We start from the raw sequence: 27,244 nt of genomic DNA, 5'->3' as shown, positions 1-27,244 counted from the left end.
ATGTTTCTTTAAGGGGTGAACACTGACACTTTATGAAAAGGCTGTAGCTGAGCAGTATTGATACCTGTAGTCATATGCTGTTTGCCAGCAATGTTGCAGTGATAGTAGATTTTTGAAATATTAATGCAAAAAATTGTAACAGCTAGAAAAATGGAGTTAATTGAGTTTCTTCTGTTTCTCTGTTCAAAATTGAGTACTGAAGATTCACATCTTAATTCATTTGGAAGTGACTCTTTGCTTGTTTTGTAATACTAGTATATAATTTTATGATACAGATATAGTGATATAGATATGAATAGATCATGAACGTTCTGACAGTTATACTTCCTGTTTTTATTGTGTTACTTATGGATGTGTCCTTTTGTGTGTGTGTGGGGGGGTTGTAGTTGTAGATGGACAGCATGCCTTTATTTTATTTGTTTGCCTTCATTTTATTTATTTATTTATTTATTTTATGTGGTCCTGAAGATCAAACCCAGTGCCTCACATGTGCAAGGCAAGCGCTCTGCCACTAAGCTACAGCCCCAGCTCCTCCTTTTGTGTTTGTAAAGTGAAGCTACATTACTAGCCACACTCTTTGCCTTAGCACTTTAGCCATATTTCTAATTCATGCCGGATACTACAACACTAAGGTTTCAGTCTTCATTCCGAAATATCTTTTTCTTCCCATCTGGCATCATCTCCTTACTAAAGTCTTTGATACATTGAGGAAACCAGAATTGATTAAATTGACAAAAGAGTAATAAAACTTTGAATCCTCAGTAAGTGAACTTTTACCGATGAACAAAGGAGTCTTATAGAGGTAAAAAAGAACTTGAACTTTATCCAGAAAATGACGAATGATCATTTTCACCATAGGAATGACTCAAATTTGTATTTTTTTGATAAATCACTCTGGGTTTTTGGTTAATGGATTTGATGCCAATAGAATTTTTAATATTCTTAGTCCTATGAATAACATGCAATAGATAATGATTGTGTGTACTAAGGGAATCAAATCTAGGAGGGAGGGATATAGAATAATGTACATTGGAAGGCATGTTAATTTCAAGTTGCTGATGTTGACATCAAATACATGTGAGCCCTTTGGATATGCTGATATGGATCATTAACCCTCAGAGCTGGAGATAAGATGAGGGAGTCTTTTGTTATTTGAAGTTATCAAAGTCATGGGAATAGAGGTGAGTGGAGTAAATAGAGAAGACAGCCCAAACTGCTAATTTAGGAAGTGGTAGGAATAAAACTTGCACAGTTAATATTTTAAAGGCATAATCAGAGGGAAAACAAAACTGCATGACAGTAATTGCCTCTGAGGAGAATGGATTTCAACAACAGATGAGGGGGAAACTTACCAGAATAGTGGAAGTGTCAGAGAAAGATTGAGATAAATTGAGAAATATTTAAGGGAGAAGGAGCCATTTAGACCTACTAACCAAGTGGATTAGCAGAACCACCAACTAAGACTATAGTGACAGCTCAGAAGAGAAGTGTGGGAGGCAGGTACAGATTAAGAAACTGTCATTTTGGTGTCTAAGACCACTAGAGTAGATGACAGGACAGTGGACCAGAAATGGAACCCAGGGAGCAGTTGTATTGGCAAGAGAACAAAACAGAACATGCCTATACAGTATAGAAATCATTCAGTTAACTGGGAGAATCGACAACAGTTGCAACCATTTAGAGAAGTGGTGGTGGTCGAAGGAATGGCCGGGCTCTCTTGCTATGTCTTCATACCTTGTGCTTGGGTGAGCCCTTCTTCCCAAGCCACTTTACTCATAAACATGCTGGTTCTGCTTAAAAGATGTAATTTTCATCTCTGGGAATCCTTCCATGCTTCTTCATCATTTCTTCCTTCTTTGCACACTTGTTTTAGGTCATTTATCACTTGATAATGGTGCTGCCATGAGTTTGTTTAATTTTCCCCTACCTTAGGAATTAAATGTTATTTTACTCAACCTGATGTTCCCAGAACCCAACTATATTCTGGTGTTTAATAAATGTGTTAAATGGTCAGCATGTAATGGAGTGTAGGGTTGAATTGTAAAGTGGATGATTGTTTTCTGTGCAAAAACAATCATTTCAAATGTGGAGACTTGTGCCTTGAGATCTTACAATGAATATGGTATATGGCTATGTATTTTTTGTGTTAGGGTATTGCCTATAGTTTGCATCTTGTATCTTAAAAACACTGCTGTTTAAGAAATTGACCTTTCAATACTAAAGATTGAACCCAGGGGCCCTTTATTGATGAACTCTTATCTATCTACAGTCTTTTTTTTGTTCTATATTTTGAGACAGGGTCTAAATCGCTGAGACGGCCTTGAATTTGGGATCCTTCTGCCTCAGGATCCCAGCTAGCCATCATCGTCCTTTTAGCCTCTTAATTTGTGAGCATGAGGTTTTTTTTTTTTTTTTTTTTTTTTTTTAAACCACAACAATTCAAATTTGAGGTTAAGGAATTCATCACTAAGCAAGGTTAGAGCAAGCTGATCATTAGAGTTTTTTTCTGGCATATTCGGTTTCTTAATATGAAAAGTTAATAAACATTGAACACTTAAAAATATCATTAAGATGCTGATACAATGTAGTTAAATTTTCATGAGTTTCCCTATTACTTTTTAGGAAGTTCAATACCTGCTTCAAGTAGCAGCACTGTGTCTGTCTCTCTGTCTTCTGGAGGCTGCCTAGGATTGGACAAGTTCAAAAAACCTGAGGGAAGCTGGGACTGTGAAGTGTGCCTAGTCCAGAATAAAGCCGACTCTAGCAAGTGTGTTGCATGTGAAAGTGCAAAACCAGGCACGAAAGCTGAGTTTAAAGGTAAGGTAATGGAATGCCTCTTTACAATGCTGTTTTAAAGCGCAGTATTTACAAACAGCTGAAGTTTTTAAAAAGTTATTCATTCTCTGTTAAATTCATATAAAATGGAATATTGTCCTTAGAACTTTTTAATTCACATACATCTGAATTATTATGTCAAATTAGTTGTAGATCATTAGTGAGGTATCTTTGCAACTGGGGTAATGACCTCTTGTTATTGAAAGAGAATAGTGTTTTTATTTTTCATTTTTTAAAGTTGGTGCATTATAGATGTCCGCAATGGTGGTATTCATTGTTACATAATCATACGTTTACATGGTTGTTGCTTTTAAATGTTAACTCTCTAGATGAGTTTTCCGACTCTTATTTAACAGACTCTTATTTACACAGACCTACAACCTTATTATATATAGGTAATATAGCTTTGGGCTTTGGTTGCCCAGCATATGACCCAGAAAATGAACTCTTGAATATTTTGTTAATCATGTACACATTTCAGTCAAAAGTTTGATAACCCTGGGGGGAAAAAGAAATTTTAATATCAGAAGGACCAGTCAGGGAGAAGTGAGCAAGATTTTAATCTGTAAGAGAGTAAGTTGACAAGGTGGGAATATGGAGGAATTAAAAGTACCATCATTGTGGCAGGAGGATCTCAAGTTTGAGCAGTTCAGCAAGGCCCTATCTCAAAATAGAAAATACAAGGGCTGAGAATGTAACTTGGTGGTAAAACGCCCCTGGGGCTCAGTCCTCAGTACTCAAACAAACAAAACCCAAGCTTTCTCTTATTTTCTAATTTGCCTCAGACTGGTGGCTTTCAAACTCTTCTGACTAAAAAATCAAAGTTAGATATGAACTATTATATTTTGACTCATCGTACCCACATCATATTTGTCTATATGATTGAAATAACATTTTTACAAAATAATACTTCCCTCTGGTATATATGAAGTACCCTGGTGTTTTCTGTTCTCTTTAATTTTTAGGGGGCCACAGTCAGCATTTAATTGGATGACTAATGAAATACCACTGTCATTTTGAAAACTATTGCGTCTGGTTGATTTGGAAGATCACTGTTTTCCATGCCATTTAACCTCATTTTTTAGCTGTTGCTCCACATTTACTTTACCACATTCTCTGCCTGTGGTTCAGTGACCACCATATTTTAAATCTGCCCATAAAAAGAAGTAATTAGTTCCCATCTTTGGCCCCTTTATTTTTAGCTTTCTGTCAGTATTATTTAGTAGTTTAGAGAGTAGGTATAACTTACTTGCTTAAGATTCTCATGTACTTTTCCAATTGAGTTTCTCCTAATGAAAGGTGAGGTTGGTGGGTAATCATTAAAGGGGGAGCTCTGAGGAGGAGGGCTTATAAAAAGTGTGGCTGATTCTTGTTTAAATTTACTCATGGATAAGTAATATGTGCATATCTTAGCACCTTTTAATGGTTCTCTTTGAACCTTGCACTGTATTTTTAGATTCTTCAGCTGTAGGAAAGCAGCAAGAGACCGATTTTTATCTTCTCAGTTTAATACTATATCTTTATGAATATTGCTTCAGGTCATATAATTTTTCTTGTTTATTGTTGCTAAAATTTTTTAAATGCTCAAGTAAGGAACATTTACAGGTAAAAGGAAATTGTGACAAAGGTTCACGGTGAAAAGTTGCTCTCTTGTTGCTATTTTTTATTTTTCCAAATCTTCCTCCTCCCAAAGGTGATAGCTGTGGCCCTTTTAAAATCTTCTAATTTCTTTATACCCATTCTAAGCAAACACGCTCCTATTTGATGTGTTCTGATTTCCCTCTACCTTGTAAGGAAAAGTTGTTTACCTCACTTTCTTTCTGCCTTCTTGATTTATTATGGATTATTTTGGACATATTTGTTTTTCATTCTTTAGCAGTTGCTTGGACTGCGTGTTATTTTGCATGCCTGTTAGTTTGTCTTTAAAACAAAGTCCTAGCTATAGAATTTCTGGGGTAAAAGGGTATAATTTTTGTTAAATATTGACAAATTGCTCATCCCAAATTGCTCGTGCTGGTTTATACTTTGGTCTACAATAGAGTGTTGGGTGTTCCCAGTGTCACCACCACTAAAAACTTTATCAAACCTTTTTGATCTCCTCCATTCCCATAGATGGAAAGTGGCAGATCAGTATAGTTGAGGATTGAGATATAAGTTTTATATTGAGTATTTGTCAGTTTGGTTCATATTTTATTTTACCATTGGTAATTCTCCTCAAAGTAGGCCTTTTCAAAGTTGTTTTTATGTCATTTTGGCTTTTAATGTTTACATTGTGAAAGGATGAGTGCATTGATCCAGTGTCTTTGTGGCATCTTATATTTTTGAAGGCTTTGGCACATCATCTTCGTCTTTGAATCCATCAACTACGTCCTTCAAATTTGGTATCCCATCATCTTCTGGGCCTTGTGTATCATCTGACTCTGGATCTATAAACCCCATCAGTGAAGGCTTTAAATTTTCTAAACCTACTGGAGATTTTAAATTTGGAGTTTCATCAGATTCTAAACCTGAAGAAGTTAAAAAAGACAGTAAGAATGATAATTTTAAATTTGGACTTTCTTCTGGTTCAAGCAACCCAGCTTCATCAGCTTCATTTCAGTTTGGAGTGTCTAATCTTGGGCAGCAAGAAAAGAAAGAGGAACTGCCTAAATCTTCACCTGCAGGCTTCAGCTTTGGTACGGGTGTTATTAACCCTACCCCTGCTGCTACTGAAACTGTGGTGACCTCTGAGAATAAGAGCAGCTTCAGTTTTGGAACCATAGAAACCAAGAGTGTCTCAGTGGCTCCTTTCACTTGTAAAATGACAGAAGCTAAAAAGGAAGAAATGCCTACAACCAAGGGAGGGTTCACTTTTGGCAACATGGAACCTTCCTCTCTGCCTTCTGCCTCCATGTTTGTTTTGGGAAGGACAGAAGAGAAGCAACAAGAGCCCGTCACTTCTACTTCTCTGGTTTTTGGGAAGAAAGCTGACAATGAAGAGCCGAAGTGTCAACCAGTGTTTTCCTTTGGGAATTCAGAGCAAACCAAAGATGAGAGTTCTTCAAAGTCAACATTTAGTTTCAGTATGACAAAACCATCTGAGAAGGAATCTGATCAGCCAGCAAAGTCTACATTTGCTTTTGGAGCTCAAACCAATACTACAGTTGGTAAATATTAGAAAATTTTTACAAGGGTCTTTAATATTTCCGTAAATGCAGTAGGTCAAGGAATGGTTACATAGAACATGCTTGATAGAGTACCAGCTATAGAGGACAGATGGGATTTTCAGTTTTAATCGCTCCAAACCCTCATGATTCTAATGAAGTTAACTGCAGGTCTAATTTTAAGAAAAAACAGCTCTAACGGAAAGCTCATAATAGTGTATCTTTGTCTTTCTCCCTCATAATTGGGCCTTCTACTTGGGCTTTTATAACCAGAATTGTTATTATACTATCTAGAAAAGTAGGTATTTTAAATAAGCTCATGAAATATTGTATAATTTTTATGTGAAGTCCTTCAGTTACAAATAGTTAACATTTATCATCAGTCATTTAAGGAACACAGCCTAGAAATATAATTAAATCCTGAGAAAACAGAGACAATTCTAAAACAAAAGTCCTGAAGAAAAAGAAATAAAAATAGCATTTTTAAAAGTAAAGAGCGTGGTTGTTAAACTTAAAGCCATTATATGGATTTAGTAGCAGAAAGAACACAGGTGATAATCAGATTTGTGAAATGGAATTTCCCAGAACACATTGCAAAAATAGATATTGATATAAACTAGATCTACAGTAAGATGCATTAAAATAGGAGTTCTTAGAAGATGAGAACATTACCTGGGAGATGTCAAGTAAGTGACAGAAGTTTTTCTAGATATAAAGAAAGACCTGTCTTAAAAATGGAAAGGTGGGCTCAGGGTATATCTCAGTTGGTAGAGTGTTTGCCTTGCATGCACAAGGCCCTGGGTTCAATCCCCAGTATCAGGAGGGGAAAAAAAAAAAAAAGGAAAGGCCCATACTAATTGACAAAGATCAGTGAGTTTTAGGACACCAAAGCCAAAACTCTGAACGCTTCCAAAGAGAAAAGCTGTTTGCCATAAACAAACAGGTATCAGAGTAACATTAGACTTCTCCTTTGCCAGCATCAAACACTAAAAAAACAAAAGAGCAGTGCCCTCAAAATAAAAATGGTTTTGGACTTAGAATTCTGTAATAAGCCGAATTTATCCAGACAAAATAGAGGTCTTTCAGACATGCAAAGTATAATTTAAAAACCCATTAATAACACTTTTTAACAATAAATTAGAAAATACTCAAAACAAGAACCTAAATAATGTGGAATTCATCAAATAGTTGCAAGCAATTTTTTCTATTAGATATTTTCTTGGAATTTTAAAAGCAACCTACAAAGAAAATCATAACTAAAATTACTCTTTTGAAAAGGAACAAAGCAGATCTCATCAAATTTGGTCATGCAATCCCTAGACCATAGTAAATGCTTTTAACCACCCTCCTGTTAGCCAACATGAAAGTGAGCCAACAGGCTCCGCTTTTTATAAATCATACTAATGCCCATAGGACACTGTGAACTGCCTGGACTAGTGTGCAATATTGGAACTCAAAACATTGAAATAGTAAAAAGTCCTCTGTTAGGTATTGAGGGTCACCACATAAAAACCATCAGGTTTCCTTTAAGTTCTCATCTTCTAAGAACTCCTATTTTAATGGAACTAATAATAGTGGTATAGCGTGTCTCATTTGTGTTTTCTAACATTTCTAATTTTGTATTTTATAGCATCAGTGGAATTTATAGCATGCAGAATAATTGAGTAATCATTAAAGACGTACTTGTTCCTGAGAGTAGCTACTCCACATCCCTTTACATGAATTCTTAGAAGAACTTTTGTGGAGCTTGATAAGCTATGCTAGTTCTGAAATGTACATGGAAGGGAAAATAACATAAGAAATTTTGGGGAGAAGGGCAAGCACACAGACAGGGGTATGTGACATTAAAATAATGAAAACAGTCTAATGACAGTAACATCAGAGGAAACAGTATATATAAAGGTAGCATTGCAAATTGGTTAGTAAGAGGTAAATAGTGCTGGGAGAACTAGCAATCCTTTTGGATAAATTGAAGTTGTTGTACTGCATAATAAATTGCAAAATCAAACACAAAAGTACAGCTAATCTGGATTGTTCTCCAAACACAGTATCAATTTATATTTGGATTTGAGGGAAAATATATATATATATATTTTAAGTCTTGAATGCCAAAAGCCTTCCTGTGGGGGGAAATATTTATAAGCTATAAAAGAAAAGATATTTTTCAAAATTTAGAATTAATAGATGATCATTCTGTGAATAAATCTATATAAATACAAGCTTCTATTTTTTTAAAACTATTGAATTCCAAGATTGTAGTGCAGGAAATGCCTTCTGAGATGATTTGTACTTAAGGGTTAATGTTGTTTTCTTAATTTTGTCTTACAGATCAAGGAGCAGCAAAGCCAGTTTTTAGTTTCTTGAACAATAATTCCTCTGGTTCAAGTACACCAGCAACTTCAGCTGGTGGTGGCATATTTGGTAGTTCCACTTCTTCCTCCAATCCACCTGTGGCTGCCTTTGTGTTTGGACAGGTCAGCAATCCTGTGAGCAGCTCTGCTTTTGGTAACTGTGCTGAATCCAGTACATCTCAGTCTTTGCTGTTTTCTCAGGATAGTAAACCAGCAACCACATCCAGCACAGCTACAGTGGTTACCCCATTTGTCTTTGGGCCGGGAGCCAGCAGTAATAGTACTGCAACCTCTGGTTTCAGCTTTGGAGCTACAACCACTACAGGTACATAACACATTGTGTAGTTAGATTGGCTGGAATACAAAAATGTCTGTTCTTAGCAAATAATATAGCAGGCTGCCAGCATTCTTCAGTGGCATGTGTGCCTTTGGTCATCTGTGCCTGAGATGTTGTACTTATTCATTGTATAGAATAGTGTACAATTTGTGTTCAGGTTGAGTATGTTTAATTTTGGCAACAGTTTTTCTAACCTTTGCAAGAATTTAATTAATTTTTCTGAGTTTTCATTTTGAAATGTCAAGTTATAAGTAATTAGTGGTGGTGGTTTTATTATTATTCAGTTCTCATGAATGCTATATGTACATGTATATACAGCATCAAGTAATTATTTCTTCATGTATTGAATTTCTGGCAGAAGATTATCTTTTTATATTTTTTAAGTAATAGTTGGACACAGTATCTTTACTTATTATTCATTTCCATGTGGTGCTGAGGATCAAACCCAGCACCTCGCATGTGCTAGGTGAGCGCTCAACCACTGAGCCCCAGCCCCAGGCCCAGGAGATTTATCTTTTTAGTTGTATCCCTTTACCAAAAAAATTTGGCTATGAGGTGGAGGAGTTTCATTCATGTTAATTGAAATCTCTGTTTATGTGGATTCTGTTTTACTACATAAGAGTAGAGTTATAGTCTCAATCATTACTTACAACTTGTTTTGATCAAGGTAAGCATCTAAAAAGAAGGATGGACTTTGAGGGTTTATGGAATCTTTTGAGGACTGACCGTAGTGACAGTCTTGATGATTTACACATTCCTTTGGCCTCCAGGGTCCTCCTTTGTATTTGGCACTGGGCCTCCAGCATCATCTGCCACTCCAGCATTTGGTGCTAACCAGACCCCAACATTTGGACAGAGTCAAGGTGCCAGCCAGCCCAATCCCCCAAGCTTTGGATCTATATCATCTTCAACAACATTGTTTTCTGCTGGGTCTCAGCCTGCACCACCTACTTTTGGAACAGTGTCAAGTAGCAGCCAGCCTCCTGTGTTTGGACAACAGCCTAGTCAGTCAGCATTTGGCTCTGGAGCAGCTCCTAATCCCAGTAAGTTTGTACAATAATGTGGTTTGTGTCATACTTGGAGTCCGTGTGTCTTACTACAGGGAGTTATGTGTCGATTACTCTCCTTGGATAGGCCTACTGTATTGTCTTATGACACTTTGATGATAATTAATACTAATCTTTCCATGTGGCTTGTTTGCTTGCTTATTGATTGACTAATTGATTGGGTACTAGGGATTGCTTACTTGCTTGCATATTTATTTATTTATTGAATACCAGGGATTAAACTTGGGGACACTGAGCCACATCCATAAGCCCTAATTTGTATTTTATTTAGAGACGGTCTCACCAAATAATAGCCTAGCACCTTGCTCTTTCGAACTTGTGATCCTCCTGTCTCAGCCTCCCCAGCCACTCAGATTACAGGCATGTGCCACAGTGCACAGGGTGACTTGCATATTTAAACAGAAGTTTCTATGACTTTTTAAATATGACTGATCATGCTGTATTTTAATCATATATTTTCTCAGAATTGCACTGTTTTTTTTCTTATTATGAAATGTAATCTCATTTATAGAAGTGGGTAAAACAAATGAACAGTGTAACACTGAAGCAAATACTTGTGTAACCACCACCTGGAAGCCCCTTAGAGATCCCATTTTGATCACATTCCTTTCCACTTAGATCTTTTGTGATCTGTGTGTGTGTTTGGTAATCATTGTTCTTTGGACTTTAAAAAAAAAGTTTACAGATATGCATCTTTAGGAAATATAGTTTTGTCTGATTTTTTTAATCTATAAGAGTAGAATCTTACTGTATGTAATCTTTTGTTTTTTTACTTTTTTCTCTTTGGTTTGTAAGGTTCGTTCATGTGATTGCATTTAGTGTGTTCATTATCACTCCTGCATTGTATGTATATACCACAGTGTTTCCATTTACTGGTTTTTTTTTTTTAATATTTATTTATTTATTTTTGTTTGTTTGTTTTTAATATTTATTTTTTAGTTGTACACAATACCTTTATTTATTTATTTGTTTGTTTGTTTTTATGTGGTGCTGAGGATCAAACCCAGGGCCTCACAAGTGCTAGCAAGTGCTAGGTGTGCTAGGTGAGCTAGGCGAGTGCTCTACCACTGAGCCACAACTCCAGCCCCTCCATTTACTGTTGATGAAGGTTTAAATTGTTTTCAATTATTAGAAATTGCTGCTCTGCATGTTCTTAGATATGAACCTTGGGGTACATGTGCATGCTTTTCTGGAGTATATAACCCTGGGTGAGGTCACAGGATTAAGAGGTCTATGTATCTTGTACATAGAAGATAGTTGATGGTTTGCACCAATTCACATTCTCTTACCATTGTATGAAAAAAAATTGCCATTTGGATTCTATTTAGATTCTATTTAATGTCATTTGTGGATTCTTGAAGCATTTTTGGCCATTTTCTGATTGTTTCGCTTTTGCTTATTGGTTTGTAATGGTACTTTGTGTATTCTAGTATTAATACTTTATTGGTTAATAAATGTTGCAAGATTTTTCCTGTTTTGTGACACATATTAACCATTTTAATCAGGACTTTTTTTTTGTAGTGTGGAATTGTACAGTTTGGCTTTGTTTTATACGGGTAACATCTCTCTCTATCCCAATAGAGATACAGTATGATTGGGCCAGTATTCTGATAATGCACATACTGTATATTGCTGAGTAGCTGTGTGGTATGCTGTGATTTTCTTTCCTATTCAAAATTTTGTTGCCTGTGACATCAATGATTCCTGCTCTTTTAACATTTTCTTTGTACTTATAATTAAAGTTTAAACTTCCTGAATTTGTATAAATATTTCCTCAGTATTTTTAAAGCCATTAACTGTTTATTAACATCTGAAAAAACTTTCTTTTGAATCTGATCTTCCACTAGGCTTCCTAGCCCAGCTGTTCTACAGTGGTGGCTTTGTGCTCTCTTACCATCACCTCAGGAGTTCCTTTAAGCATGACTTTTGTCTTTTGTACTTTCTCAAGAGATTTTTTTTTTAACCTTTTCTTGTCCCTTCTTTTGAGATTTTGCCTTTAGTATTATTACTTTTTATTTTTTGAATTATTTTTTATATTTGTTTTCTGGCTGTTTCTTTTATTTCTCTGATTTTGTTTCATGGATAGAGTGTTTTCTGTTATCCCTTAAGATGTTAGTGATACTGAGTTACTGGTTTTTTCTTCAGGTTTCACTTTCCTGCTTATTTCCCCAGATTGCTTTTTCTGTTTTTGTTTTGGTGTTAATACTGTCACCAAATATCTGGTGGTCCTTGGCTGTCTGCTAATAGTTGTAAGAATGTAGGATACCTAAATACCACTTAAATCCTTTACATACTGCTGAAGAGTATGCCTCTTCAGTTTTATTGTAGGCTTCTCTGATTTATCTAGCATTATTATTATTATTATAAACACCTGGATGTTAGTATCTTTAGGTTTTTCATCTTAGTTTGTTAAATTCCCCAGAGAAAATGTTTGTAGTCATCTGCTTAGAGGGTAACAGGGATCCTCCTGCTTGCCAGTGTTCTGGGAGCTGGGTCAGGGAGGATGGGTTGAGGTCACCATATGCGTTATGGCAACCTGTCATGTTCTTACCTTTGACTTGCTCCAGAGACATCTCCAAAGACCAAACTTTGGTTTGGTGTTAGAGTTTGTTTCTGAAAACCATCCACATTCTTTCTGATAGTTTTCTTTGTTGTCATCCTTGTCCTTGTTTGTTTGCTGGCCTCGAAATTGGCAATCCTTCTCAGACTCCTGCTGAAGTTACCAGCAAGCATCACTGTACCTGGTCATTCCCCTTTCCTGTTATTTTAATGTACTTTTCAAAGAAGATAGACCTGAATGTATGTCTGTTCCACTGCCTTTAACTAGATGTGTACTCTGCCCTTTTCTCCTTGGTCAAGGCCAAATTGTTTCACTTGTTAGAGATACCAATTGGTGTCAGAGAAAATATTTTAATTTTCTGTAGATTATATAATCATAAGAGATCTTAACTCTTTACATGTTTTCATATGTTGATGTCAGAATCATTACTAAAGAAAAACTATTATTTTTCCTTTAATGAAGTATTTCTGCTTCAACTATTATAGGTTCCGGTTTCCAATTTGGCAGCAGCACTACAAATTTCAATTTCACAAACAACAACCCATCAGGAGTGTTCACATTTGGTGCAAATCCTAGCACGCCTGCAGCCTCTGCCCAGCCTTCAGGCTCAGGGGGCTTTCCATTCAACCAGCCTACAGCAGCTTTCACAGTGGGGTAAGAGGATTTGCTATTCAAGTGAAGGTCAGGAGTGTATGAATGCATGTGTTTTGCTTCCTGAAAGTCGTTCAGATGCAATATACTTTGGGTGAAATTAATATATTCTCCAACACCAATTTGCATTGTTTTAATTTTGGAGATTTGTAGCCTGAAAAAAAAATATTAGTTGTAGTAGTAGTGTGTGTCAGATAAAGTGGAAAATGTATTTGCTTCACAGTGTCTTTCCTGCTTTCTTTTCCCTGTTGCTGGTCATGTAAAAAGTTATTATGATTCTAACATTTTTTTATTGAGCATCATGTCACATTATGAAGTTTTTTTCCCCACAGGTCAAATGGGAAAAATATGTTCTCCTCTTCTGGAACTTCAGTTCCTGCTCGCAAAATAAAGACTGCTGTTAGGCGAAAGAAATAAAGGTCAAAGTGGTGTTGCACACACAGTTTTAACGACAGCTGGTGCCCTTATTTCAGATACTGGATTGTACTCCAAACTGGGCTCGTCTGAAGTCACATCTGCCTAAGGACTTCTTTAATTTTGGAATTTTCCTCCTTTTTCTTTACGGAAGCTCCACTCCCACCTCTCCCAATCCCCACCCCCCCTTTTTAAAAAAAATAATAGCTAGACTGGTGACTGATTCTTCAGCAAAAATATTTTATGATTCAGCACATTATTCACTGATTTTGGCATAGTCTGGCTGTCCCCAGGAATAGAGCCTGCACGGTGAATGGCTTTGTATAGACCCTCTTCGTCTGCACCGCAATGTGCGCTGATAAGCGTTTGTGGAACGCATTGAACTTGTAATTATATCTGAGGAATTCTGTATAGATTAGAGGACATTGAAATGAATGATCTCTATGCCGAGTTTGTGCTGGTGTACGTGTGAAGTGAGTGAGTTGGGTGTGTTGTGCACTAAGATTTTCTGATAGAGAAAGCCTGATTAAAGAACGGTCCATGCCAAGGACTTGTTAGATCTAGTTCATCGTCCATTTAATAATTATATGCTATTTCTACATTTTCATTCTTCTATCACCTGTCTTGCCTTTTTCATTATTTTATTATGAAACTTCTGTAAATATAATTTTGTTTCTGTACTTTTTTGGCATAACATAAATCTGTGAACTTGAAATTTTAATTTTGTGTTAGACATTTTTTTGTTGTTTGTTTAGTCTTGTCTCAGATTTTATTATGTAAATCCCATTATTCAAAGTTGCCTAAATCCATTTAGAAATCTTAAAAAAAAATTGGGGATACTTAAAGTTGAATTTATTGGCTTTTCTGATCCAGTTTTGTTTGGACCAAAAACCAGTATTGTACAAAGTATTAAGCATATATTTTTATATTTACTGAAATGGACTGTGGTGACTTTGGATAATAAGGAAAAGTTTAATATTAAAGCCATGTTTATTACAGTATAATTAACATGTTAAACCATGGGATAAATGCCATCAATAAAAATTTATGAAGCACTTTTTGTTAAAGAGTTTTAACTCATAATGAAGGTACACAGTAGCCATGGGAAGAGAGAAAAATTCAGCAGTGTTCAGTTAGAAATCCCAGAGAGTATATTTAATGTAGAGAGGGAAGGGTCTGAGTTGACAGCATGAAGGAGGCACCCTGCCTGTCTGGTGCTGGGGGTCTTGCCTATTTGCACATAGATCTTCATACTTTTTTGAAGTTGAAAATAAACACACACACAACCATTTGTTTGTATTATATCTTCCTTGATAGGTGATTGGACAGTGTTTATTCATAGTTTGGAGGGATATGTATCTAAAGCAATTTTCAAAAACTTTAGTGGTCCTTTTGTGTGATTTTTTAAATTACTAAATTATTATTTTATTGATCACTTTTTTTCTGTGGCCCCATGAACTCTTAGAATAGCATTTGGTATTTTTAGACTGCAATTTGAATGCAGTTAATATGTGCTTGCTTTTAATTTGAGGTGTTTGGAGTTGAAATTCTGAAATTTTACAATGTTTAGAAGCATTTCTGTTTTCCATAAAATGATGTTTGTCTTACCTAAGGTATCTTCAACCATCATCCATTTATAATTAATAATATATATTTGATACTTGACCTCTTTAGAGGTCAAATGGTGATAGTCAATGTTAGAAAAGGTAACTGGAAATCTGTGACTGCTAGGAAGTTAACACCTAATGCTCTTGTAGGTTGGTTCTTTGCCATTACCCATCCCAGGTAATTAGGCATGTCAGGCTTTCTACTTTTCTCAAAAAATATGCTAGAAATGTTTAGTATTCCTTTTTTAAACAAGTTACCAATAAACCATACTTAAGATCCCATAAATGGGATCTTTCAGCTTCCCAACTGAGTGTCTATAGAACTGTATTTGAACTTGGGACTATTTCCAATCTTTATTCCTCAGTACCAGGGATCGAACCTAATGCTTTGCCACTGAGCTATATCTTTAGCCCTCTTTGAGACAGGTCTTGGTAAGTTGCCCTGGTTGGCCTCAAACTTGTGACCCTCTTTACTGAAATAAATTGTTCATTTTAACAATTTGTTACCAGGCTGTTAATAGTTTAGCCTGGGAAGAATGTTTCCTTCTATTCTGATGGCATCTCCTTTTGGGGGCCTGTTTAAAATTTGAAATTCAGTGAAAAATTTTAAAGGTTAGCTTGTGTGTTTAATGGAAACTAATTTGATGTAGTATTGAGGAAATGGGGGTGTTATGTCCACACACTACTGCTCCCTAACCCTAACCAAGTCAGTCAAGAGAAATATGGAGCAGCTTTTACAAACTTTGCTCAAAGGACAATGTAGTTCTAAAATGTGCAATTGGGGCTTTGTTGTTGTAGGTGGACACAATACCTCTATTTTATTCATGTACCTAGTGTTCCACCTCTGAGCCACAACCCCAGCCCTTACTAGCTAAGTTTTTAACAGCACATTGTCTATATTTTTGCCTTTCCCGAGGATAGTTATCTGTGTAGGTTAGATTGGGGAGGGGTTTGTAAGACCAAAACTGAAAGTTTAAGTTGCCCAGCTGTCTCATAGTCTTATGGTGGTAGCTAATGACTCTTTAAGGACTGGATTGATTGTAATTGGTGTGGGAAAGAAATATCCCTCGAGGCAGATAATGTTTTCATAGACCCATTTCTAAAAATGACCCAGTTCACTGGAGTAGCCCCTGGAAAGTGGTACTTGGAAGCAAGGTCTCCCTAGCAAACCTCAAAACAGACAAACACAGATGCACTGGTGACACAAGTATTTATTGAGAAAAATAATACAAACTGGTGGCATACAAATTATTAAAAAATAGAATGATGGATTTTTATTTATTGGTCAGACATCAGAAACTGCAGATCAAATCCTACTATAATGTGCACATACTTTTTGAAATGAGGAACATCACTCATGCAAGCACACGTTGTGAAGACTTTGGTACCGGGGAGGGGGAATGGCAAGAATTTAAACATGGTACTTGCCAGATTTTAGGAATACTTTTATTTGGGCACATTCTTTGAAGAAACAATAGCCTCTTTTAATAGGGCTAAATGTAGAATGAAAACATTCAATACTACACACACCCCCCCTCAAAAAATCCCTTTATATTCCCAAGTATAAATTTTTATGTGTAAGCAAAACAATCAAATCACTGACAAGAACAAATCTTTTTAATGTAGGAGTTAAATTTTGCTAGTATTTTAAGACATTAAAACATTAGACAAGTGGCCCTCAAATAGAATGTCTTTTTTTCCCCCAATCCTAAACACGTTGAGTGATGGAAGGTGAACATTAAGATAGAACTACTGAACCAGTGCTAACGGAGTTGGGCCATACTTTCTCATAATACTGGCAAGTAAAGACTTTTCATCCAAATGTGCAGGCTTGCTTTCTTTTTTTATATAGTGGTCTTTATAAAGCAAGGCTACTACTCGGCACTGTGAACCCAGGGCCCAGCTTCTGCCTCCCAACATGAACAGTGGTCAGCCTGCCAGACTAGCCATTCCAGGATACTTTTAAAGTGACAAATAATGTTTGTACTAAGATTTTTTTTTTTTTTTTGGCCTTTTTAGGCTAGAGTTTCAACTTGAGAATTAGATTTTGACACAGAAAAGAGCCAATATCACTTATATAAGTGAAATATACCAAATAGAAAGGTTTCCTGAAAGGGAGAGTCCACCTCATAGCCACAAGGGAAAATGGGCACTGGGCCATGTTCTCTTTTTTCCCCATTGTTTTGTCACATTTTTTCAACTCTGGGAATGAAAAAGTACTTCCTCTAAGCACTGAATTCATAAATAGAAACAGACTTTGGTTTTGTTGTAAAGGCAAAGTAAGACTTAATGTGTATCCTATGGGAACACATGGTATAACTTGAGTCCACACTTAGAGCAAATTGTACTTCTCTAACCATAGCTAATTAAACTGAACTTTTTTTTTTTGTATAAATAAAAAGCCTGATGACAACTTATTTCAGTAGAAATTCCAAGTCAAAGATACATTCCACAGTTACCACTGAAGGACATTTAAACTTGAATTCCCCAATCAGTGACAACAGTAGTGTCTATACTATTTTAAGTTTGTATAACATTTCCCAATTTTCAATATAAATAAAAGATTTTTTGTTTTCTTTTTCCTTCAAAGAGCCATAAAACAACCTTCACAGAGGTTACAAGTGAATCATCTATTTAGTACTTGTACACACTTAACTAATAAATCTTACTGTTAAGTTTTACAATAAACACGTATTACTAAGGACACTGTCAAAGTTTCTACACACATTAAATGTTACTTTCACAGTTTTAAATATCAAAAGAAAAATTACTTTAAAAATTGAACAGTGATAACAGACATGTCTTGGGTTTGCTATAAATTTAATACCAAGAACAAAGCTTAGACTGATCCCTTAAGCAGTCTAATTTTAAACTGTACAGTACAGTTTAGTGTTTTTTGGAAAATAGTGTCAGAGTTGGAGAAAATGAGTAAGAATCAAAAAATTACAAATAGTTCGGGTATCTCTCTCAACACAGCTAACTGGGACACACAACAAAAGCACACACAAACATGAACAAAACCCCATGACTTTGCTTCAGCAGAGTAAAGTAAAATGGCAATACACAAAGTATTATTTTGCTTCACATTTCCCCTACAACTCCATCCCAAGCAGGCCCAAAATGAGCTGAAAGCAGCTGAAATGATGTCTGGAGATGACGGTCTCCCTTGCTTTGGAGAGAATAGTTCAGGATGGGAAAATTGCTAGCATTTCACAGGCTACTGGCATTTAGAGTTACTCATGAAATAACTAAGGTGATTTATTTAACTCTTGATGTCTCAACAGTCATGGAACTATACAAGAAGAGGAAAGGAACTACTATTTGAGTATGAAGTATATAAGTTACAACACTGAAAAGCATTAACACTTTCTTCATGCTGCACACAAATTTTATAGTAAATATGCAACATTTTGATAAAAGTTTTCCCCACATAGTCATAGTGAGTTTTGGGGGGCAGTGAAAATACTTGCACATGAATTGTATGTTTTAAATTTACAGTAAAAATTTACACCCCCTGCCCTTATAAACAATCACTAACTTAACTTTTCTCATTAAAAAAAAAATCAGTGATAATATAGCAATATGACTTAATACTTTTTCATCATTATGAAAAATCTGCCCCTAAACACGTTTAAGCATTAAGAATAGTTGCAGAGTTACACCTTTACTGCAGTGAACTGCAGTACAGACTGGAAACTTCAGGCAAGGAACTGCTAGGCCTGCCTCACTTGCCCCTTTCAAAAACACTGCAGCTGACTCAACACCTGCTGGCAAGGGAGGTGAGTGAAGAGTTCTCACTCCCTCCCTTCCCACACCAAAACAAAGAACCATTTCCCCAAGAAGTGTTAACTAAAAGATAAACTAAGTAGGTGTTTACAAAACACAACTGGACTTCTTCCATCATTTTGGGATAAACCAAAATAAAAATTTTAAAGTTTCATTTGGAGATTTCAAAGCTGAAAATGCTTTCAACAAATTCTAATGCCTTAGATCTAAAGAAAGTATATATTGTCCGTTGTTGATTATGAAACCACTGGCCTTCTTGTTGATCTAAAAATTTTTTTAACACTTGAATTTAATATATATGTTTTTCTTCTGGAAAAGTTCTTTGGCATTCAAGTAAAATCAATACTTTCAGAACAGTCACCTGTATCACACTGAAGTGACTGCTTTAATTTCTAAACCAATTTTACCCAGGGATACTGATGGCCTTGACACATAATTTAGTCTTGTCATTATTCCAAAGAATGGAATTCAGGGTTTTCTGGGACATCATCTGACCCCATTTCTTTTTACCACAATGGTTCCTGCTACAATGTCATAGGCTGTTCGATTATGCTGAAAAAATAGCAGTGTGATGAAAGCAGGGAAAAAAGAGGCAATAGAAAAATTCTTGATCAGAGCTCGTATGGTGGACCTAAAAAATTAAAGCAAAAATATCAAGGTATAGATGACTACATACAGATGAGTGGTATCCTACCCAAGTTCAAGTTGTACTTGAAACAGTCAATATGTAATTAAGAGAATTTTTACCTTTGATGTGTTATTTTCAAGTAAATATATCATGACCAAACTACTGGGCTCTTTCCAAAGAGTTCATCAACATAAGACTTAGAACTTTCATAAGAAAAACATCTCAGATGGGCTGGACTATGGCTCAGTGGCAGAGCGCTTGCTTGCCTAGCATGTGTGGGGCACTAGGTTTGATTCTCAGCACCGCATATAAAAAAATGAATGAAATAAAGGTCCATCAACAACTAAAATAAATAAATAAATAAAAATCTCATAAACTAAGGGTTTACAGTATATTTTAGTACTTTTTCCTGGAAGAATACTGTTCCTGGCTTACCTTTTCCATAGTCTCATCTTTTTTGTTTTTGGTACCAGAGATTGAACCCAGGGGTGCTTAACCAATGAGCTACATCCCTAGCCCTTTTTATTTTTTGAGACATGGTCTTACCAAGTTGCTGAAGCTGGCTTTGAACTTAGATCCTCCTGCCTCAGCCTCCCAAGTCACAAGGATTAAGGTGTGTATCACCACGCTGGGCCCATAGTCCCTTTTATTACCAAGTGTTTCCTTCTAAACTGAATGCTTAATGTCACATTCTCTACCTTATATGAAGTTCGAGCATTTTAAAATTGTCTAGTCTTTCATCCCCTCTCTCCTTTGTAGGAAAGCCATAAAAAGTGCAACAACAACAAACATCAGAATGAAGAATTATCCTATTAATATTAGATCTCTGCCCTTTGTGCACTGTATTGTTACCAAAAGGGGAAAAAAAAAAAAAAGCAACGGCTAAAAGAGTACACTGAATGCAGATTAGTTGTTTCCAAATCCATCTTTTAATTTCTGGTTGTGTCGCACATCTGCAAAAAATATCTATCTTATAAGGCTCTAGGGATTAAATTAGTTAATGCACATGTCACTTTACAGTGCCTGGTATAACTGTTTGATAAGTATTAGCCATTTTTGACTCTTACCCACTTTCTTTTATAACAATCCAGGTGTCACTCAGTCTGGCAATATTTACAGCTAGATTTTATTTGGCTCAACTGATTACCACCCACTCACCTTTACCACTCACATTACCACTAGGTGCCCTCCCTGGAAGCTAGATGCCAACTACTAGGGGACTGGAGGTATTACAAGCTCTGGCATTTGAGAGCAACAGGATATGTACATGTATTATGCATATCATCAAACTATTAGCCTATTTAAGACGAGATATAATGGTGGCTCAAGACAGAGTAGTAACTGACCAAATATCCCAGACCTAGGGAATTATAAAGCTGGGCCCCGAGGATTGGTACAGCATCAACACCTAAATCATCTTCTCATTATTGTGATTTATAAAAATGATCTTGAATATGTATACTGAAGTGGAAACAATCAAAAAAAGTTCACAAATGAGAGCAACTAAGAACAGAGCAGGGAGGAAGAGCAGGAGGAAAAGATTAACATTTAACAGATTCATGAGGTGAGAGGGAAAGGGAGAGAAAAGGGAAATTGCATGGAAATGGAAGGAGACCCTCATTGTTATACAAAATTACATATAAGAGGTTGTGAGGGGAATGGGAAAAAAAAACAAGGAGAGAAATGAATTACAGTAGATGGGGTAGAGAGAGAAGATGGGAGGGGAGGGGAGGGGGGATAGTAGAGGATAGGAAAGGTAGCAGAATACAAGTTACTAATATGGCATTATGTAAAAATGTGGATGTGTAACCAATGTGATTCTGCAATCTGTATTTGGGGTAAAAATGGGAGTTCATAACCCACTTGAATCTAATGTATGAAATAAGATATGTCAAGAGCTTTGTAATGTTTTGAACAACCAATTAAAAAAAAAGTTCACAAACCCTTTAATAATTGCAGTATATGTCATAAAGAGTGAGAATAATCTAAATTCAATATTCTAAAAATATTATAACTTATGCCATATTCAATACAGTCCTGTGTCACATAAGAAGGGACACATTGAGAAATGTATCATTAGGTGATTTTGTTCACTATATAAAAATCTTAAATGTACTATACAAAACTAAGATTCCCACACAAAGACATTAGTCAATATAATCTTATGAGACCACTGTGATGTATGTGGTCTATCCTTGACCAAAACATTATGCAGTGCAAAAATATACCTAAAATATACACTTTCCCAAATATATAGTAGATGAAGCTAAGAAAAGGACTTACGTTGTAATGCTAACATTTGAGGAAGGAATCACTAAAACTCGACTTGGAGCAATAAGCACTGATGTATCACATGTCACAACTCGAAGCCCTAGCAGGAACTTCCCGGGGGTAGCTCCACCTGCTCCCCAAATGCAAATTATCTAAGGAAAGAAGGAAAATTAAAAAATAATTTATTGGTTCAACTATACCAATTTTAAAGATAAGTTTCCTATTACTTCATATTTTAAAATTTTCAACTTAAAAGAATACTCAAAGGATAGCCATTTATTTCTGTGGTCTCTTAATATGTGCAACACAAGAATATATTTAATATTTCTCTATGACCCATTATATTTTTTAATAAGTTGTTCCCAAGGAAAAATACTCCCAAGTGTCCTCAACTAACCAACTTACAAGTATATTTATTGGTCACAGTATTTTTACGAGTGGAATTTTATTTTTAAGACCGAAAAACACTACAAAGAAATTATAAAATGTCTCCCTTCTAAACAATTTCTAAAAGTTGTTTTTTTACCTTGAAAAAAAAGTTAACTAAAGAAAATGTGGGAAAAACAGAAAAATACTTGAAAAATAATGATTAATTATAAATTTCCATTACTAAGGCTGATCATCTAAAGATTGATTCTTAAAAAAATTATTTGCTGCAGTAACTTACCTCATAGAAACAAACTAATAATCTGTATATAAGTGCCACAACCATCATTTTCTGCAAATCTTCCATTGACGTATCTTCATCTATTTCTTCTATTATATAATGCATAGCAAACTTAGAGATATCCCTACACAAAATAATAATTTGGGGTTACTCAGAATTAGTTACAAGAACAGTTATGGTTTTGTTTTGTTTTTGTGGTACTGAGGATTGAACCCAAGGACACTTTAGCACTGAGCTAGATCCCCAGTCCTTTTCTTGAATTTTTGAGATAGGGTCTATACTGCTGAGGCTGCTCAAACTTGTAATCCTCCTGTCTCAGCCTCCTAAATCACTGGGATTATAGGTGTACAACATGGTGTTCAGCTGTTAAATCATAAATTTTAAATGAAATTCTAAGCTAAACTTTAGGGTCCCAATCATCTAGTTGCACAAAACATTTACTAGCTTGTTCAACAAATAGGCATGGCTGGGTGGAGGAGCATGTTCCTGCCACATGTGCTATGCACCGGGCTGGAGATAGCTCAGTAGCTAAAGCACTTCCCTAGTACAAGCAAGGGCCTGGGTTCAATCCCCAGCACTACAAAAAATAAAACAAAAATTGCACCATCATGAGTGAATACTGTGCAAGCCCTGGGGATACAATGATAATTTGAAATGTGTCTATTTTTAGGGAGATTCAACCCAAAAAGGGAAACAACAATAAGTAATAATAATGACAAAGCAGGAAGCCAGCTGTAATAGGGAACCACAAATACCAGGGAAACATTTCAGTTACACTTAACCTTGTGAATGACACGTAAGCTAGGATCTGAAGGATGAAAAGAAGTTAGCCAGACTAAGGTAGAAGACAATTCCAGGGAAAGTGAACAGTAGGAGAGAAAGCTGTGGAGCAAGAGTGTGTGATGGAGGTTATAAGCAGTTTGATATGGCTCAGATATTAAGTATGAGAAGTGACAGTAATTAAGAAATAAGAGCATGTGTTAAATCACATGAAGAAATTCAGACTTTATCTTGGTGAAGAGAAACAAGTAAAGGGTTTTAAGGCAGGGGAGGGCAGAATCAGAATTTATGATCACTTTGGTTTTACATAGGAGGTTCAGTTGAGATAAAACAAGAGACTGGCTATGATCCAAGCAAGAGATGACAGTGACTGGAGTAAGGAGAAACCATGATGAGGCAAAGCAGCTGGCACTGAGGAGGCAACGGTCCAGGCTCAAGCTATCCAGGAGAAACTAGACACACAGGAGTTGGCATTGGGTGGTTTTGTGAGGAGGAGGGAAAAGGAGGAAGCACAGTAACACTCAGGTTCACATCGGCTAACTTTCATGACTAAGTTCTAGGTTTAACTTCTCATAAGCCCAAATTTCAGTCTATAACCCACAGAGGTAAGCTCAGTGCCTCAGTGCTTAGCAAGTGGTAACTGCTGTTATGATTATTATGAGTAAATGCCTCGCTTGGCCGTTCACTCGGGATTTGTCTGATAGTATGAGCAATCCCATCTGGAAATGTCACTAGTTTATTACTAATAGTCACCTGCCAGTTCTCTTCATGTCTTTGTCTATGGAGACTCCACAGGATAGTAAGAGGAAAATTAATTCCTGTCCTCAGAGAATAGTTGAACAAATGAGATTTGGAAGGCCGCACGCATGCCAGGCGAGCGCGCTACCGCTTGAGCCACATCCCCAGCCCCGGAAGGTTCTTTTACCTTCTTTTGAACAGTGAAATTACCAGAAATTTTAAAAGAAGTTTATTAAATTTTTTTTTCTTGGGGCTGGGGATGTGGCTCAAGCGGTATTGCGCTCGCCTGGCATGCGTGCGACCCGGGTTCGATCCTCAGCACCACATACCAACAAAGATGTTGTGTCTGCCGAGAACTAAAAAATAAATATTTATAAAAAAAAAAAAAAAAATTTTTTTTTCTTCTTTATAGGTATTTCTTTAAAACTACCACCACCACCAAAAACAAAAAACAGTAACTCTAACAAAGCTCTTATAAAGAAATCATGACCATGGCACACCTATTACCCACATAGCCACTTGCAGGCTTGAACAGAACTTAACAAAGGGACTCTAAAATAGAACTAAAACCTTTCTACAAATGTCCTTCACTTACTTTATTCCACTGAGGTGCATAATGGTTAAGACAATGGTTGCTTTTATAAAGAAGAGAATAAAGAAATCCACCATCTCTGCCATAAATCTGTGGGCCAAGGATGGAATAACATACTCTCTGCCTGCAAATTAAAAAAACAAATCAAGTTAGGAAACCCAATCACTTCATATCTGGGAACCAAAGTCAGATAATGAGGGGGAAAAGCAAAGTCAGGGCACAACTTAATAATTCTAAAAAATATATAACCTGAAGCAATTATCAGGTATTGATTCCATAAGGGTACTATTAAATGTAACAACTATTTAGAGAGTATTTATATAAGACTAGTTAGCTTACAATTTGCTTTCACCTTAATGTTTAAAATTTGATTTCTTAGCTAATGACTAGAGTGCCCAATACATTGCACTAGGGACTAGAAGAACTAGATGATCACATACAGGAAACAAAATCTAACACTTGTAGTAAAAATCAAGGTTAAGAATGGACAACTAGTATTAAGTAAATCCCTATATCCCACATGCTACTTTCATTTAGTTTTGCTTTCTATTAAAAAACAAAAACAAAACAACAACAAAAAAAGCCCTGATATCAACCTCCCAACCTAATTCTGTCAGGGGTCGTGTTCTGGCATCCACCAGTGCTCGGCCATGCACAGGATTCGCTTTAACGAACTCGGCGTATTCTAGTCCACCCCGAGGTGCACAGGGCCTTGGGTCAGTAGGCCAGGCCCGAAGTCATCCCTCCTCTCGGTCTGCGACCCTCCCCGACGCGCGGTCCCGCCATCGGGGGCCCAGGCCGGCCGTCGGGCCAGGGGTCTCCCCCTCGGGGGCTGCGGCTGAGCGCAGCGGCCTACCAACGAGGGATTCGCTGCGCGCGGGGCGCCGTGGCCCCGGGTGAGGGAACCCGTTCGGGCGCCGGGCACCGCGGCCCACGACCCCGGGCGGCCTACGACCCCAGGCGGCCCACGACCCCGCGCCTCTCACCCGCCTGCCGCGCGGCGTCGCTCGCCGTCCGCGCAGGCACCGCGGTTCCTACTCTTGTCACTGGTGTCGCCCGGACCGTCCCAGGCACGGGAGCAACCCGCGGCCCCAAGCCCGCAACCGGAGCCGGGGTGGCGATGCCCGCCGCTGCCGCCGCCGCCGCCGCCGCCTCGGGCCCCGCGGCCCCGGCGCCCAGGAAGTAGAAGGGGTTGTAGTAGCCGAGCTGCGGCGCGGCGGCCGGGGAGGTGGCGCCGGCCGCGGGGTAGCTGGGCGGCGGCTGAGGGCCGCAGTAGGCGGGGAAGGCGGCCAGGCCGCTGTGCCAGGTCAGGTAGCCGCAGTACGACTGCCACAGCCACTCGTGCACCTGCCGCGAGTACTCGCGGGCGCTCAGCCGCGCCGACCTCTCCCGGGACGCCGCGGCCTCGGGCGCGTCGCAGCTCGCCGGCTCCGGCGGCCCCGCGGCCGCCTCCCTGCGATTCCGGGGCTCGCGCGGCGGCTCCGGCTCCTCGGCGGCGGCGGACGCGGGGCCCGGGGTTGGAGGCCGGCCCGGGGCCTGAGGCTCGGCCTGCGGCCCGTCCCGGGAGCCGGGGGCAGCGGCGGCGACGGCGGCGGCGGAGGGGCCACTCGGGGAGGGGACCGGCTCGTGGTCTCCTCCGCCTTCCTCCCGCCCGGGAGGGCGGCCTCGGGCTTCCTCGGGCCCCTCTGCCATCGTCGCCTCAGCAGCACCCTCCGCGGTACCTGTCACTGAGCCTTTCCCTCCCCCAGCGGCCCCTCCCCAACAGCGCCGTCGCCACCGCAGCACCGCAGGCGTCAACAATCCGCCGCCGGAAGCGGAAACCCCGCCCCTCGGAGGCCGCCGGGAGGAGCCGGGGCGGCGTCTCCTCAGTAGCTGCAACCAGGTGGTCGCCCTGCTCTGGGTTTCGCGCTGCGCTTTGTGATGTTAATGGCATCCAAGTGGAGGCGTTTCTAGAAGTTTCTGTGGGGATGGGCCGAGGTCCTGCCGGGAAGACTGTGGAGGGCCAGGAGGGTTTCCCGCAGAGGTCCCGGGCGGACGCCGCCTGTTCTGCGACGCCCAGAGTGGGTGGACCGCGCCAGTTCACGATTTGTCCCGAGGATGCCGTGTTTGTGCCCTGAGATGATAGACCCAAAGCCCCACTCAACTGAGACGTATGTAAGATGGAATGTCTCAATGTGGACATTTTCAACTGAAAGAAGAGAAGAAGGGTTGTGCTGATTTAGGGGCCCGAGCAGCGCGGTTCTGAACCGTGCTTTCCTCCTGCTGTCGGGCCGCCTCCCGTTTCCGCAGATGTGCCTCAGCCCAGGGGACCTTTCCCTTTATTTTGCTGGGAAAAGACCATGGCCCAGAACTTTGGTGCCCTCTCTCAGTACCTTAGCCCATGCGGGATAACTCCTATCCCCCTGCGACCAGAATTCTAGACTTAATATTTCATACACACACGCACACATACATACGTGTATACATATGCATATATATAAATTGAACCACTGAGCTGCATCTACAGTCCTTTTTATTTTTTATTTTTGAGACGGAGACTTAATAAATTGCCTAGGCTGAACTTTAACTTGCATTTCTCCTGCCTCAGCCCCACCATGCCTGGCTACATATTTATATCAATCAATTAATTTATATCAATTAATTTATATCAATCAATTAATCATAGGACTTCTTTTTTTATTATTTATTGTTGGTCGTTCAAAACATTACATAGTTCTTAATACATCATATCTCACAGTTTGATTCAGGTGAGTTATGAACTCCCAATTTTACCCCGTATACAGATTGCTGTATCACATCAGTTACCCTTCCATTGAT

General features: G+C 38.3%; 2 protein-coding genes across 4 annotated transcripts in view; one reads left to right on the top strand and one right to left on the bottom strand.

Moving 5' to 3' along the window:
* The window catches only part of Nup153 (nucleoporin 153), a 61,423-nt gene extending 46,987 nt beyond the window's left edge, over nucleotides 1-14,436 (top strand). For 2 of the 3 annotated variants that reach the window (XM_026402203.2, XM_026402202.2), the window contains exons 17-22: nucleotides 2,623-2,817; nucleotides 5,163-5,981; nucleotides 8,307-8,654; nucleotides 9,437-9,709; nucleotides 12,779-12,947; nucleotides 13,277-14,436. In XM_026402203.2, the coding sequence (XP_026257988.2) occupies nucleotides 2,623-2,817; nucleotides 5,163-5,981; nucleotides 8,307-8,654; nucleotides 9,437-9,709; nucleotides 12,779-12,947; nucleotides 13,277-13,361 (1,889 nt within the window). In that variant the 3' untranslated portion in view covers nucleotides 13,362-14,436. The remainder of the gene's footprint in view (nucleotides 1-2,622; nucleotides 2,818-5,162; nucleotides 5,982-8,306; nucleotides 8,655-9,436; nucleotides 9,710-12,778; nucleotides 12,948-13,276) is intronic. The other variant, XM_026402204.2, reaches the window with a different exon arrangement.
* A 1,722-nt stretch (nucleotides 14,437-16,158) lies between these two features.
* Fam8a1 (family with sequence similarity 8 member A1) lies at nucleotides 16,159-26,214 on the bottom strand. Its single transcript, XM_026402180.2, has 5 exons — nucleotides 25,414-26,214; nucleotides 24,431-24,551; nucleotides 22,318-22,441; nucleotides 21,663-21,802; nucleotides 16,159-19,382 (listed from the first exon to the last, which is right to left on the bottom strand). Exons 1-5 carry the CDS (start codon nucleotides 26,117-26,119, stop codon nucleotides 19,238-19,240), a joined length of 1,236 nt encoding a protein of 411 aa, XP_026257965.2. The 5' UTR covers nucleotides 26,120-26,214; the 3' UTR covers nucleotides 16,159-19,237.
* Nucleotides 26,215-27,244: the final 1,030 nt, after the last annotated feature.

This window comes from Urocitellus parryii, chromosome 8 (genome assembly GCF_045843805.1).
Source record: "Urocitellus parryii isolate mUroPar1 chromosome 8, mUroPar1.hap1, whole genome shotgun sequence".
In the NCBI taxonomy this organism is placed as follows: domain Eukaryota; kingdom Metazoa; phylum Chordata; class Mammalia; order Rodentia; family Sciuridae; genus Urocitellus; species Urocitellus parryii.
This window is presented reverse-complemented; position numbering and strand designations above follow the sequence as displayed.

What these genes read in the sequence shown, in the direction of transcription:
- Fam8a1 (XM_026402180.2), bottom strand. Translation starts at nt 26,119, where the DNA reads ATGGCAGAGGGGCCCGAGGAAGCCCGAGGCCGCCCTCCCGGGCGGGAG. An exon ending in CGACGCCGCGCGGCAGGCGG is followed by an intron (nt 24,552 to 25,413) that starts GTGAGAGGCGCG and finishes TTTAATTTGCAG; the next exon opens with GCAGAGAGTATGTTATTCCA. An exon ending in TCAAATGTTAGCATTACAAC is followed by an intron (nt 19,383 to 21,662) that starts GTAAGTCCTTTT and finishes TTAATTTTTTAG; the next exon opens with GTCCACCATACGAGCTCTGA.